At 35.0% G+C, this 13,861-nt stretch overlaps 1 protein-coding gene and 1 pseudogene across 6 annotated transcripts in view; both read right to left on the minus strand.

Annotated features, from left to right (window-relative positions):
- Positions 1-13,861, minus strand: part of CUL3 (cullin 3) — a 111,491-nt gene that overhangs the window by 17,111 nt on the left and 80,519 nt on the right. For all 6 annotated transcript variants that reach the window (XM_001167528.8, XM_054679424.2, XM_003949978.6 and 3 more), the window contains 5 exons: positions 12,635-12,805; positions 11,946-12,053; positions 9,345-9,469; positions 6,719-6,815; positions 4,797-4,931 (listed from right to left, as the gene is read on the minus strand). In XM_001167528.8, the coding sequence (XP_001167528.1) occupies positions 4,797-4,931; positions 6,719-6,815; positions 9,345-9,469; positions 11,946-12,053; positions 12,635-12,805 (636 nt within the window). The remainder of the gene's footprint in view (positions 1-4,796; positions 4,932-6,718; positions 6,816-9,344; positions 9,470-11,945; positions 12,054-12,634; positions 12,806-13,861) is intronic.
- LOC104005396 (ankyrin repeat domain-containing protein 49-like) lies at positions 8,258-9,225 on the minus strand (annotated as a pseudogene).

The following is a 13,861-nucleotide window of genomic DNA, read 5'->3' on the forward strand; positions in this document are numbered from 1 at the left end:
CCTTTCACTGAGCTTTCCTACCTAAGACCCATCCCTTTTCAAAAGTAGTTTTGCCTAATCTTGTGCATTTTCTTGTCCAGATGAATTATGGAATCAGCTTGTCGAGTTTTATTTAAAAATATATATATATTGGACATTTCATTTCAGATTTCCTTGAATTTATAGGTGACTTTTAAAAACAGCACACTTATAACTTGTAATTCTCCCATTTGGGTACATTTACCCTTTCATATTCTTTAGCTTTTACTGTCTTCTTGGTATAAGTACCCTGTCAACACAGTGCTTGTTAAGATGATTCCTGGGAAGGCTATGATTCTTAATAAAACATTCTTTTCTTCACGTCATTTACTGATTATTAATGCTGGTTTACTGAAAAGGTATTTTCTTTCCAACAAAACTCTTCTAAAGAAATGTTTTCTCACTGATTATCATGTATGGCCAAATTGACAATCATATTATCTACAGATTTTGACAATTTTTTCAATTTCTTCCTGATACTTATGAATTTCATTCCTTTCTTTTTCTTAGTATATTAGGACCTGCAGAGCAAGGCATAATAGTAGTAGTAAAGATAGGCATCTTCATCTTGTTCCTCAGTCTAATAGAAAGGTGTCTAGTATTTTCCTACTAACTACTACAATGATTTAGTTTGTCATCAGATACAACCTTATGGCATTAAGGGCAATCCATTCTAAGGTGGCGATGAGTCCCCCACTTTTATAAGGAATGAGGACTGACTTTTATCAAATACTTTTTGTTCATCTATAGAGATCAAATGGTTTTCTCCTTAAAATGGTGCCTGGCAATTAGGCAACTGCTTATTTTTACAATTATTACAATATCTTAATAACGATCTTTTCAAAAAGTTTTCCTATGCTGACCTTTCTTTGTATTCTAGGGATAAATCCTTTTTGAACACAGTGCATTATTCTTTCAATACACTACTGAATATGACTTGCTAATATTGAGATTTATGCTTTCAGTGTATTAGAATCTAAGGAGCAAGGCGGAATGATGAATAACCTTCAGCTTTCTTTCTCTTTTGTATTTTCCTTGCTCAGTTTTAGCAAAAAAATTATGCTAGCCTCAGATATTTCCTGAGAGCAGTATGTCTATTTTGCTTTCTGAGTTCAAAGTTCGCTAAACAGCCTTCAATTTTAACTTGCTAATTGTGTTATTCAAATTTCCTATATCCCCCTTTTCAACTCTGGTTAGTCAATAAATTTGTAAGGAATTTCCATGATTCTCGAGTTGTCTACTTTCCCTTGTACTTTCATTTTCCTTTCTATATTGTGAAGTTATGTCCCTAATGATTGCTATAAATTATTGATGAATATCAAATACTACTGTTAAGTTTTCTATTTAAATTGACATTAATAGTGCTATTGTCTGTAGTTTTTAAATTTCAGACTCATTCTCATAAAATTATAAAAAATAAAGAACATTAACAAAAATATGTATTAATAGTTCTTACCCATACCTCTTTCAAAAACCCACTGCTAATTACTAAAGTCCAAGGTACAGACTACCACTGTATGTATTTCCTATTTTTAGCTGTTCTAAATCACAGTAAACTTACCTTTAGTCATTCAAAAAACATGAAAAGAAAAAACCTCAGCAGCAGCCTGACTACTACAGATTAAATATGACACTACAAATTAATGCCACCTGTTGTAGCCAGCTTCTATGACAGCATGTAATAACCCTGGTATATGTTAATCTTGTGTGGTCCTCTCACTATCAGGGCTGACTTGGGCAACCAAGAAAATGAGAAGTGACACTACGTGTCTTCCAGGGAAAGATCAAAAAGGCACTGCAGGTTCTGCCTGGGTCTTCTGGATTGCTCGCTCTTGGGAAAACCAGCCACCAAGATTTGAGGACAAAGAGCCACATGAAAAGGCCCATGTGGAGAGAAACTAAGGCCACTTAACAACATCCAGAACAAATTTTGCCAGCCATGTGAACCACCCTGGAAGTGTATTCTCCAGCTCCAGTCAAACCGTCAGATGACCAGAACCCCAGACAACATCTAAATGCAACCTCATGAATCCCAAGCCAGAACTACCCAACTGAGTATCTTCTCAATCCCTAACCTACAGAAACGAGAGATAATAAATTGTTAGTGGTTGTTTTAAATCACTAACTTTTGAAATTTGTCATGTGGCATTAAACAATACACCATCTTACTGAACTCATACAGAATATTCAAAAATAAAAGTTCACCTTCCTTTAAATTATTATAATTAAATACTTTTAACTATCTCCACTAATTTGTGGAGGTGATTTCTTTAAAAAGGCTAGCTAATAAAACATTAGCAACAGACTGTAGAGAAACACGTGGTGTGAGTAAAGATACATTTCTTGTGCCTTCTCACAATGCCCCAGATTTGAGGTGTCAGCAGCCAGAAGGCTTTGGAGCCATAAGCATGGCATTCTATATACACTACAATCAGTTTCTGCTTTGTGACTTAGCTAAAGTTGGAAAACTTACAGATATTCTCTACTTAATTTTAACCTTCCATCTAATAACTGCTTATTAGCACCAATGATTCCAAGTCAGATGGGAAAGGGAAAAGCTTGAACCACTAAATTTTCCAGCAATTCCAGTAACAGCTTTAAAAAATGAATTCGTATTTTTTATTATCCCATTATTTTTTACCAGGTCTTTATAAGCCAGGACTCTGAAAACCAACTCTAGCATTTACCAAGTAGCTGATTTTGTTTAAAATATTTTATCCATTAAGAGCCGCAGATTAAAAAATGACTACACAAAAACAGCTGTTAGAGATAATTTAATTCCACCTCTGTTTGAAAAGCCTAGGTTTGAGTAAGGTAGTCAACGCTTGCTTAATCAGTATTCTTGGGACTCAATCAAATATAACTCATGCTTGAAAATCAAGGTTATAATAAAATAAAAATAAAAGTAAAAAAAATTCAAGGTTACTCCCTAGGTAAGACCCACATGGAAATCCGTAAGAAAAACTTCTCAATTTAGCCACTGAGCTACTAAAATACCTAGATTTCAAGCATTCCCTTTAAATATATCACATAAAAATGATGCTCTCTTAATTATACTAACTTCCATACTCCCATATAAATGGGATACATAAATGGGAGTATGGACATGAATATTAAATAGGCCTAGAACTTGCTCTTAATTTCAAACACACTATTTTTTTTCTTGTGCTCACCTGTATATGAAAATTGGTTTTCAATTAAGTACAAATATGGAATTAATTTTAAGAGTCTTTCAAAATATTCATTCATTACCTTAAATTTAAACTTAATATGAATCACATGACCTTCATTTTAACCCCAAAACACCCTTTAAATGTACAGGAAAAGACTAATTGGATTTAATGTAATCACATCATATTTTAATTGGGAGAAAAGGAAAAGGAAAAAAAAGCATATTATAAAATTAGTTACTCTAATGAAAAAAGATGGGTGCAAAGAGAAAAATGACTGCACTATCAAGACAGCATAAAACTGGCATAAAGACAGACATAGAGATCAATGAAACAGATCAGACAGCATAAAAATAGACCCACCCATATATGATCAATTGATTTTTAAATAATGACGACAAGGTAATTCGGTGGGAAAAAAATAGTGCCTTCAACAAATGATGCTGGAACAAACAACTGACAGCGTGAGGGGAAATGTATCTTAATCCTTACCTTATACTATATAAAAAAATTAACCTAAAATTCATCGTAGACATACATGTAAAAGCTAAAATTATGAACCATTGAAAAAATAAAAGTAAATCGTTACAAGTTCAGGGTAGGCAATAATTTCTTAGGACTTAAAGCACAAACTACAAAAAGCAAAGTGATTAACTGGACTTTTTCAGTATTTTAAAACTCTGCTCTTCAAAAGACACCATTAAGAAAATGAAAAGGCAAGCAACAGACTGAAAAAAATACTCAGAGCACATATATCTGACGAAGGACTTGTATCCAGAATTTATAAAGAACTTTTACAATGTAGTAAGAAAACAACTCAAAAAAGATACAAACACTTCACCAAACAAGATATATCAGTGGCATATTAACACATAAAAGATGCTCAACATCATCATCAAAAAAAAAAGAAAATTAAATCCAAAATGAGACACTATTACACACCAACTAAAGCAGCTCAAAATCTAAAGACTGCAGATGATGTAGAGCAACTGGACCGTCTTGCACTGCTGACAAATATGGAAAATGGTATAGTTGCTTTGGGACACAGTTCGGCAGTTTCTTAAAATGTTAAACATATAGCTCTACTTAGCCTAAATCCGGTATCAACCCAAATGCCCATCAACAGGTGAACTGACAAAAGATTAAAGCATACAGACAACATGTATGATTCCATTTACATGAAAGTCTAAAAAAAACAAAACTAATTTATAGTGATATAAAGCAGGTCACTGGCTGCCTGGGGCTGGAGGTGGTAGGAGGGAATAGACTGGCAAGGGGTACAACGCAATTTTGGAGGTAATGCTCTGTATTTTCGGGCAATATTCTTGTGATGGTAGTTACAAAGATGCACTCATTTAAAACTCATCAAATTGTCTACTTATATAAGGTATGTTTTATATAAAAGTACTTCTATAAAGTTAATTTAAAAATAATAAGACATAACTCAATACATGTATGATGTTCATACAGTTCCATGATCCATTTTATACAGTTTTCTCTAAAAGTACCCAAAGAGACTCTCTAAAGGTTACTCAAATAAGAAAGACTCAAGTAACAAGTGAGAGTTAGAAACAACACAGTTAAAATGTATATAACCACAATCCATACCTCAAACGTGTATTTTTCTCTATTATTAAAGAGCATTAATATGGTCATCTGGAAAGTGGAAACTTGCAATATGTGCTTCCGTGTATTAGAGCCAGTTACTTGTGCACCTCCAACACCAACTTCAGATCCATCTTCCTGTTTCATTTTTAAAAAAATATAAACAAAGACACAATCATTTCCTGGTAACATTAATGTATGTATGTACGTACATATGTATGTTACAGGGTCTCACTTTGTCATCCAGGCTACAGTGCAGTGGCGCAAACACGGCTCACTGCAGCCTCAACCTCCTGGGCTCAAGCAATCCTCCTACCTTAGCCTCCCAAGTAACTAGGACCATGTGTGTGCACCATCATGCCCAGCTAACTTTTTGTATTTTTTGTAGAAACGGGGTTTTGCCATGTTACCCATGCTGGTCTCAAACTAATGGGCTCCAGTGATTTGCCCGCATAGGCTCACAAAATGCTGAGATTATGGGCGTGAGCCACCACGCCTGACCAATTTTCTGGTAACTTTAATGGTATGTTTCAGAAATAGGTCCCATAATCTCCATCCTCCCCCAACAAAACTACATAACTTATTTATATAAAGGAAATCTATTTTTTAAAATGTGTGCACACACACACAAACAGTATTTAGGACTGTCCCTTGTCCCCCCATTGTGAACATTTTAATGTTATCTGAACAAGTAACTAATCAATTCCCTGTATTTAATGCTAAAATTATTTTAACAGTACACTATGGGATGATAATAATAATAGACTTACAAAACACCACTACTGTTATACTACCACCAAAAGTAACAGGATTAGGTTTCTTTCTGTGTGATGTGATCACAGTAAGAGATCAAAAAATAGCATAGCATAGCATGGGGGCTGGGGGAGGAGGGGGGAACTGCCATTCTCAAAGCCTATTCCTGCTTTACGATTTAAGGGATACAAAGTGGAACTTTCTAATTCTTCAATAATTAACATATGCATATGTTTTAAAAATCTACCGATCTGCTTAATAAACTTCAAAAGAACATGATTATTTAGGGAAAAAAAACCCTCTTTTAAAACAAAAGCAGGCAGTAATTAAAAGCTGAGTTCTTTAGTTTCCTTGTCCTTCCCACTTACACTTAAATATGTGTCGAATATTATTTAATGAAATTATAAAGCACTATTTCCCATTTCAATTAAATATCAAAATTAGAATATTTTTATGGGCATTTTCAGCAATACTTAATCTGATGTTAACAGTGATTCATCATACCAAACTAGTAAAATTCTCATTAAAATCTAAAGCTTATTTGCCTCCTAGATGACAATTTAGGTATATTTCTACAGTTTTTCTAGAAGACTTAATATTTTCTGAAGGCAAAAAATCCTGATTCATATCAAGTAATGAAAATAAATTATTACTCTAAACCTCACAATCTAGATATAAAAATGCGATTGCTTTTTAAAAATGAAGGCAAATCACTGGTCTAATACTAATTTTTTAAATTACTTTAATAACATTTATATAGCTAACAAATCACAAATGTTAATTTTCCCAATCTTGATTTATTAGAAATAAAGATTATAGGTGACAGAATTTTGAAAAGGGGCTCATGGCTTTGTATGCACTGAAATCAACTTACATTTTACTATTTTATGCAATATTTTCTCAAACCTAATTTTATGAATAAAATATGTAATTATCCTAATGTTTAGTCCTTAGGGAAGACTATACTGGTATAGTCTTCATATTTTCAAAGTTGCAGTTAGCAACTGAGAGAACAGAAGTAATAAATCAAAGCTAGGATTTTTAAACTTTCTAACATGTGAGACAGGCAGAGAAACAGAGGTAAGTAATTTACCCAGGTCAACATAAATCACACATCAGCTCTAATAGACTAACTTTAAGTTACTTAATACGTTCAAACTATCAATATTTACCTTTTTAACTGGTCCATAAAATGTGGCATTGAGATCTGCAGAACCCATATGATGCTGGAGTGTGAGCTGTCGACCACTGTGTTTGGCTAAGTAGAACCTTCAGTAAATCAAACCAGGTTTTAGAAAATCAAACAAACTTACACATTTGAAATTACAAACTACAGGATAACATCCCTTAAACGTGTGTGTGTGTGTGTGTGTGTGTGTGTGTGTGTGTGTGTGTGTATGGACTTTAAAACTTAAAGGAAACTTTAGGAATCAAGTTCAGTTTCAACTTTCTATAGACAAGACCTTGAGAGAGTCCTAAGTAACTCAGCTAGATATTAAATGACAAAGGCCCCACACTAAATAATTTCTACTGTACACTCTGCCCCAACCTACTGCTGCTCAGCCCTTGCTGTTCTTAAGACCACCTTTCTCCATAGTAACCCAATAATCAATTTGTTCTAAGTCAGTAGCAGACATCAACAGTACAAAATATACTCCTATACCACAGTACGAAAAATACTCAATGCACATTTATAAAATATTCCTCTGGGAAAAGTTTATGTAATTTTTTCTTACATATTAAAATTATAAAGGATAAACTCTCCCTTTGTTTTTGTTGTTCAAAACTGGTAGTTTTTCTTGAATTTTTATATTTATGTTTTTTGTCACTATCCACACCATATTTTTTCCAAAGCCTGAGCCACTCTGTGGTTCTTGCCCCAATATAACAATCATCCCTTCACTCTTAGAATTCCTTTTCCCTTGTCATTTTGCCTTTCTACAGTTTATAAAAAATGAGGACTTTGGGGAGGGAAAAAACCCAACATTTCTGTGAACTCAAGAGACTATAGGCAGTGCCTAAACCAGTAGGATCAGGCAAATAAAACTAGTTGGACAGCACACATATCATGAACTCTTGCAAAAGCATGTTATCTGTGTGCATGTCTAAAGTGTTATACTGATTCACTATTACAATAAGGATCATGCAGTTGACCAGGGTGAAGCAGGACTGTCTACAGGATATGTGAATTGTGGTGGTGGAGACAGTATACAATACAAGATTAATGGATTAAACACCTAGCTGCTTTCCTGGAAAATGGCCTATGTTCTAAAAGACAAAATCTAGTTTTTATTTTTTTAATTTATGAAGCTACAAGTCAATAATATGCTAGTGCTTCTGGTTCAAAATGAAAGCAACTGGCTATGGTAATGTAGAGAAGACAGCAGGAATAGCACCAGAATGTTTGAGGCTTTTTAAGTTAAATTCTTAGTTACTTCGCCTTACAAAGATACATGTCAATATGCTGAATACTCAACAAAGATCCAGGATATGGGCTATTTAAAAATACATATCTCCTGGATCAGCACCAAAAATATCTTTAGTTTCTGTACAACCCACGTCAAGTTTTTAAGTGTAGGCAAGTCGAAATTATTTCTGATAAAAATCACAAACTCCACAGAAATCATTCAAGATATATTCAAACAACTTTCAAATACATTTTGACATCAAGGTCAGGCAATTCACCTGGAAGAACATCTTAACAAGTACCAATGAATTTTTTGTAGTAAGATGTTTGATGTCAACCTTTTATTATGGCAATATTTTACATCTCACACAAAGAAGGCACTGGTACTTGGACACTTAAGACAATTACTAGAATCATTAAGACTAAGGTGAAGAATTTGTACAGTGCCTTCCACAATTTCAAAGAGGTCGTGACAGACACTTGTCCTCCTGGCAATATCAAATACAGTTTCTTCCCAGTTGTTTTTTCAGATCTGGTTTGAGGTTAACAGTTCACCAGTAGATGTTCTAGAGTAGCTCTGCTGTCTCTGAACCCAGCAGCAAGATGCAAGTGGGTCAAGAGACCTTTTGTTTGGTCACTGATAACTAATCTACACCATGCTGAAGAAATAAAGAAGACACTCTGGTATTATTCCACTTATAAGCACCCTGCAGGGGTGTCCAGCTATCTACGGTCACTGCAAAAACATCTGCCCCTTGTGCAATCAGCTCACAGACAATGTCTAAGTGTCCACCTTAGGCTGCTCGATGAAGGGGGTGATATACTCATCTTCATCCCTAGTGTTCACATGAGTGGTCTTTTCACAAAGCAGTCTCCACACTGGATAAGCCAATTATTTTCAGCAGCCCAAAAAAGATATTTGCTTGGATCTTTCTCTGTTTTTTTCTTGCATATCACTCTTGTTTTTTTTGTCATCTTGCTCCTCTTCCTCATCAAAACTGCCATCTCAGAGACTCTGAGTACTAGTGGGAATAAGGTATCCACATATTTCCAACAATTCGAGTTAGCTGAAGTGTTCAGAAAAGTCCAAGGAATTCTCTGGGTCTAGTTTTCCATCATCATTTACTTTCTCTTTTTCCATTTTTACTGCTGCTCTAAATAAAAGGCATTTCAAATGCCAGCATATAAACAATCTTTCTAGAGATAAATTATGCCTGCTTTACTTTACTCATCAAGATCCTATAGAGGGGGAAATTGCTGCATGCCAGGATAAATGCTCCTTTTGAACACGAGATAATAAATGGAATACATTCATCCTCAATTACGGACACTAATGTTCAAATTCATTTTTAATTTTGAACACTTATTTGTACACAGTGATTTTGATTTACCTTCTGAATATCTCAAAAGCATGTCTTGGTGCTGGTGGGATGTTGCACTTTGGTGTGGCTGACTGAGTGGGCCAATATCCTGTCGTGAGCACCCGGACTGTAAGATCAACACCACCTAAAGATACCTATGTAAAACAGAAAGAGATATTCCCCTCAAAATTAACTAGGATTTGCTTTCTGTTCTGTTTAGACATTGTGTTAGATTTACCAAAGCAGTTAGCTCCATGTCTAATATCTAATTTAAAAAAAAGCAGATTTTCTTTTCTTTTTTTTTTTTTTTTTTTGAGACAGAGTTTCGCTCGTTGCCCAGGCCGGAATGCAATGGCACGATCTCGGCTCACTGCAACCTCCGCCTCCCAGGTTCAAACGATTCTCCTGCCTCAGTTTCCCGAGCAGCTGGGATTACAGGCATGCCCACCACGCCTGGCTGATTTTGTATTTTTAGTAGAGACGGGGTTTCTCCATGTTGGTCAGGCTGGTCTCGAACTCCTGACCTCAGATGATCTGCCCGTCTCAGCCTCCCAAAGTGCTGGGACTATAGGCGTGAGACATCGCACCCGGCAAAAAAACAGATTTCCTTAAAGGTTAGACCCACCCAGTGTTTCCCAAATTTTAACTACATGGCAAATAGCTTAATTATTGCTTATTATGTTAATTTAAAAACACTGACCAAAGAATAGTTTTTGGCACATAAATCAAGTCTTACTGTTATCACTGAGAACTGAAAAGTTTGGGCCTTTTTAAATAAAAGGTCAAGGGGGTCAATTATATCATTTTAGAGAAAATTCTAGCATAATATCCTTCGTCTCAGTTTTAAAATATTTTTACTATCTTAACACATATTTCTAATATTCCAGCACCTATTTCAACTACAGTTAATTAAAACTTTTACGTTTTAGCATGTAGCTCACATTCTAACAACCTCTGCATACAGATCCAGTGCTATAACACTATAGATCCAGTGCTACAGAGCAGGTGCTCTACAAATATCTGTACAATGAATAACTACTTCTATGCTAGTATCAACTGTCACAATTATTTTCTTCCTTTAAACAAATTAAATTTTTAAGTAAACAACAATAAGGCACAACAAAAACTCTTAAAGATTAAATATTATTTCTATTATTGATATTCAGGATGTGTTATAAACCATCATTCCATTTTTATCTTACCTCAATGATTTAGTAATGTAAATTTTTAAGGGGAGGAATCAGTTTATGAATATCAAGAAGCATTCTACACTCAGATTTCTTCACAAGTATCCACTAAATGATTACTTAACTTTAAGGAAACTGAAAATAAACTTGGATGATGCACAGAAGAGAGGATCATAGAGGAGACTCTTAGATGGTGTACTGGGGGAGGTGGAGAACTGTTTATACATTCGCAAGTTGGTTAGGGGAAGGGAGGGTCACAAAGTGGACAGTCCATCCATCCCATATCAATATGCATGGGATCTAGCCCAATCTTCCCTATAGCTTTCAATGTGTAAGATTAGTGGAAGAAAAAAATTTTAAAACTTACTAGAGCAAACAAAAAAATACAAGAAAATATATCAATATATTAGATTTAACTATAAATTCCTAAACAATCTAAAAATAAAAATCCAGGATAATTACACTACTATTTCCTGTCCACCCGAAATTTCTGTCATGGACTTGCATCTTTCCTCCTCTCAGCTCTTCTCCACTGTAAACACTGTTATTTATAAAGCAAATCATACAACTATTTACATTAGAGTCAGAATGTTTTCATAGAAATGAATGGTTATTCTACAGAATTACGTATTTTCACGTATCTGGTTTGCGAGACTATGAGGCCAGTAGAAGTGATGATCTCATATTTAGATATCAAAGGAAAAGACTCACAAATCTGCTAAATGGTTGTGACACATTTTAACCATAGAGTGGTACACGGTGATTTTAAAAATTTAAAAACTGTACAATTCTCTAAACTTAAGGTTAAGTTGAAAATCAGAGTAAAAAATGAAACTAAATTCTGAATTTCATTAAATGCTCACAAAACTCCCATCAGACTCCAAAGCTAAAGAAGTTCCAGCTCACCACCTTTGGGGAGTTATACCAAACACATTTATAATACATTAATTTCTGTGTTTTTATAGTCTCACTTCACCTGCTACGCACCCTTAGGATGTAAGTCCCATTTAAGCTAAACTTACAGAGGAGAATAATAGTAGTGAGGTATAGGAAGGTCAGGTGACTATCCCAAGATGACACAATCTTGGGGTAAAGTGAAAAGAAGAGTACTGAAACTCAGTAAACTTGTGTTAAGCCCAGTACTCTCTCCACAATTTATAATAGATTTGTATTATCTTTATTAACAACAGAATAATTCTCTTTATTAAATTGTCAGTGTATTCCTTCAAGTGGGAAGAAACAACTAAATTTTAAAAGAATAAAAAGTTTTAACATAAACACAGAATAAGAGGCAATGTGAAGGAAAATTAAGTACTCACAGATAAAACACATGTTGTCACTAATGACATTTAAAGAAACAACTGTCATCTGCTAAGTGGATGAAAATACCCATTACAAAAGACTTTACATGAATATCTAAGTAGAAATTAATGCAGAATCTTACACCAGTTGCCTGTAGATGTTGCCTGAATTCATCCATCGTTGTGTTTGAGATGCTCATATCCCTAAACATTCCTTCCAGTTTTGACGTGAACTGACATCCACATTCAGTCTGTGGAGGAAAAACACAAATATACACAAATAAATGGTAGATGTTTCTATGAGAACGTACAGAAAGAAATAAATTATTTCATGATATTGCTATCCCTGATAATCTTCCTGTAAATTTTTCCAACAGTTGCTCTGTGCCTGTGGTTATCAAACTTTAGGATTTTAAAATGCAAATTCCCAGATTCTTTCAGAGATTCCAATATACCCCCATGAAAGGCAGGGCCCAGAACTCTGTTTTTAACTAGCATCTCAGGTGATTCACGTGCAAGTATACTATGGACCACACTTTGTGAAAAAGAACTACACAGCATAGCCTCTTTATTGTTTCCCTTTTACTAATCCTCCCTTCCAGGCCTCCATGAATGTATCCTGACACACCAACAGAAATTCCAGCAAACTCTGAATGTCCCTGAACTTGAACAAATGTTAGTGTAGTCTGTGTTCTTCTCCAAAACAATCTACCTTTATTTCTAGAAATAAACACTTAATAATCTACCAAATTAATTTCCAATCACGTTGTCAGTACACAATCATGATAAACCTCAGTTAGGTGCACTCTATTTCATCTAAAACACACCTTACCTTTAACTTAGATATCATGTTTTTTTCAGAGTCATCAGAAACACTTTTATTTGTGAGAAGTCTCCTTGCCAAGTGTTGTTTATAATAACGTTCAAATACATCTTTTTCTTGCATAAACCTAAAAAGGACCATTGCTTTATCCAATATTGTTTCTACTTCTTGTTCTGTCAGCTGCAAAATTAAGATGATGTAACAATTATACAATTTTAGTTCTACAAAAGCAGTACTACGGTTCATTTACAGCTTAAAAACACTACTGTTTGAAAACATAGATATCTGGTTGACAGATATCAAAAAAAGGGATACTGTTTGAGAAAGTGTCTCCTACTTCACACAGTAGCATCATTCTTACATTCTCATTTAGTGCATCATGAATGAGGGGTTGGAGTGGAATTCTATTCCGTAGAGGGCTACCACTGAATTGGAGGCATAAGGTAATATAGCGCTGGGTTAAGGGATGACTGAGAACAGATGAAATGAAATTTTAGTCACAGAGATTATTTTATGAAGCCTTTGCATATGCAGGCAAAAACTTACACAGCCAAAAGACGGAATTTTTCATTTAAGCTCACTGAAAGCCTCAACTGTGCAAACAAAAGGCAATAATTTGTTATAATCCAAACAGTAAAAAGGCCATTGCCCTTACTTTATTTTTTTATTTCTTTTTTTTTTTTTCTTTCGAGACGGAGTTTCACTCGTTGCCCAGGCTGGAGCGCAATGGTGCCATCTCGGCTCACCGCAACCTCTGCTTCCCGGGTTCAAGCAATTCTCCTGCCTCAGCCTCCCGAGTAGCTGGGATTACAGACATGCACCACCACACCCGGCTAATTTTGTATTTTTAGTAGAGATGGGGTTTCTCCATATTGGTCAGGCTGGTCTTGAACTCCCGACCTCAGGTGATCCGCCGCCTTTGCCTCCCAAAGTGCTGGGATTACAAGCGTGAGCCACCGTGCCCAGCTGCCCTTACTTTTAAATAAGGGCAAAAGGATTCTGTGGCAGGTTGTATTAATATATTTGAAAAACGGAAGACCAAATGAATGCATAAATTAATAGACTTTTCTATTCTGTGCATCCTTAGTGATTTTGTTTCCTTATTGCAGCTACTGCCTGTAAAACCTGTGACGACATGTTGCTTTTCCCTTTGGTGTCACAAATTCCAAAATGAAGTCAAAAGAGACCAATTCAGATGTGAGCATGTTTTATGCTTCAGTTGATTTTCTATGCTGT

Source organism: Pan troglodytes, chromosome 13 (assembly GCF_028858775.2).
Source record: "Pan troglodytes isolate AG18354 chromosome 13, NHGRI_mPanTro3-v2.0_pri, whole genome shotgun sequence".
Lineage (NCBI taxonomy): Eukaryota > Metazoa > Chordata > Mammalia > Primates > Hominidae > Pan > Pan troglodytes.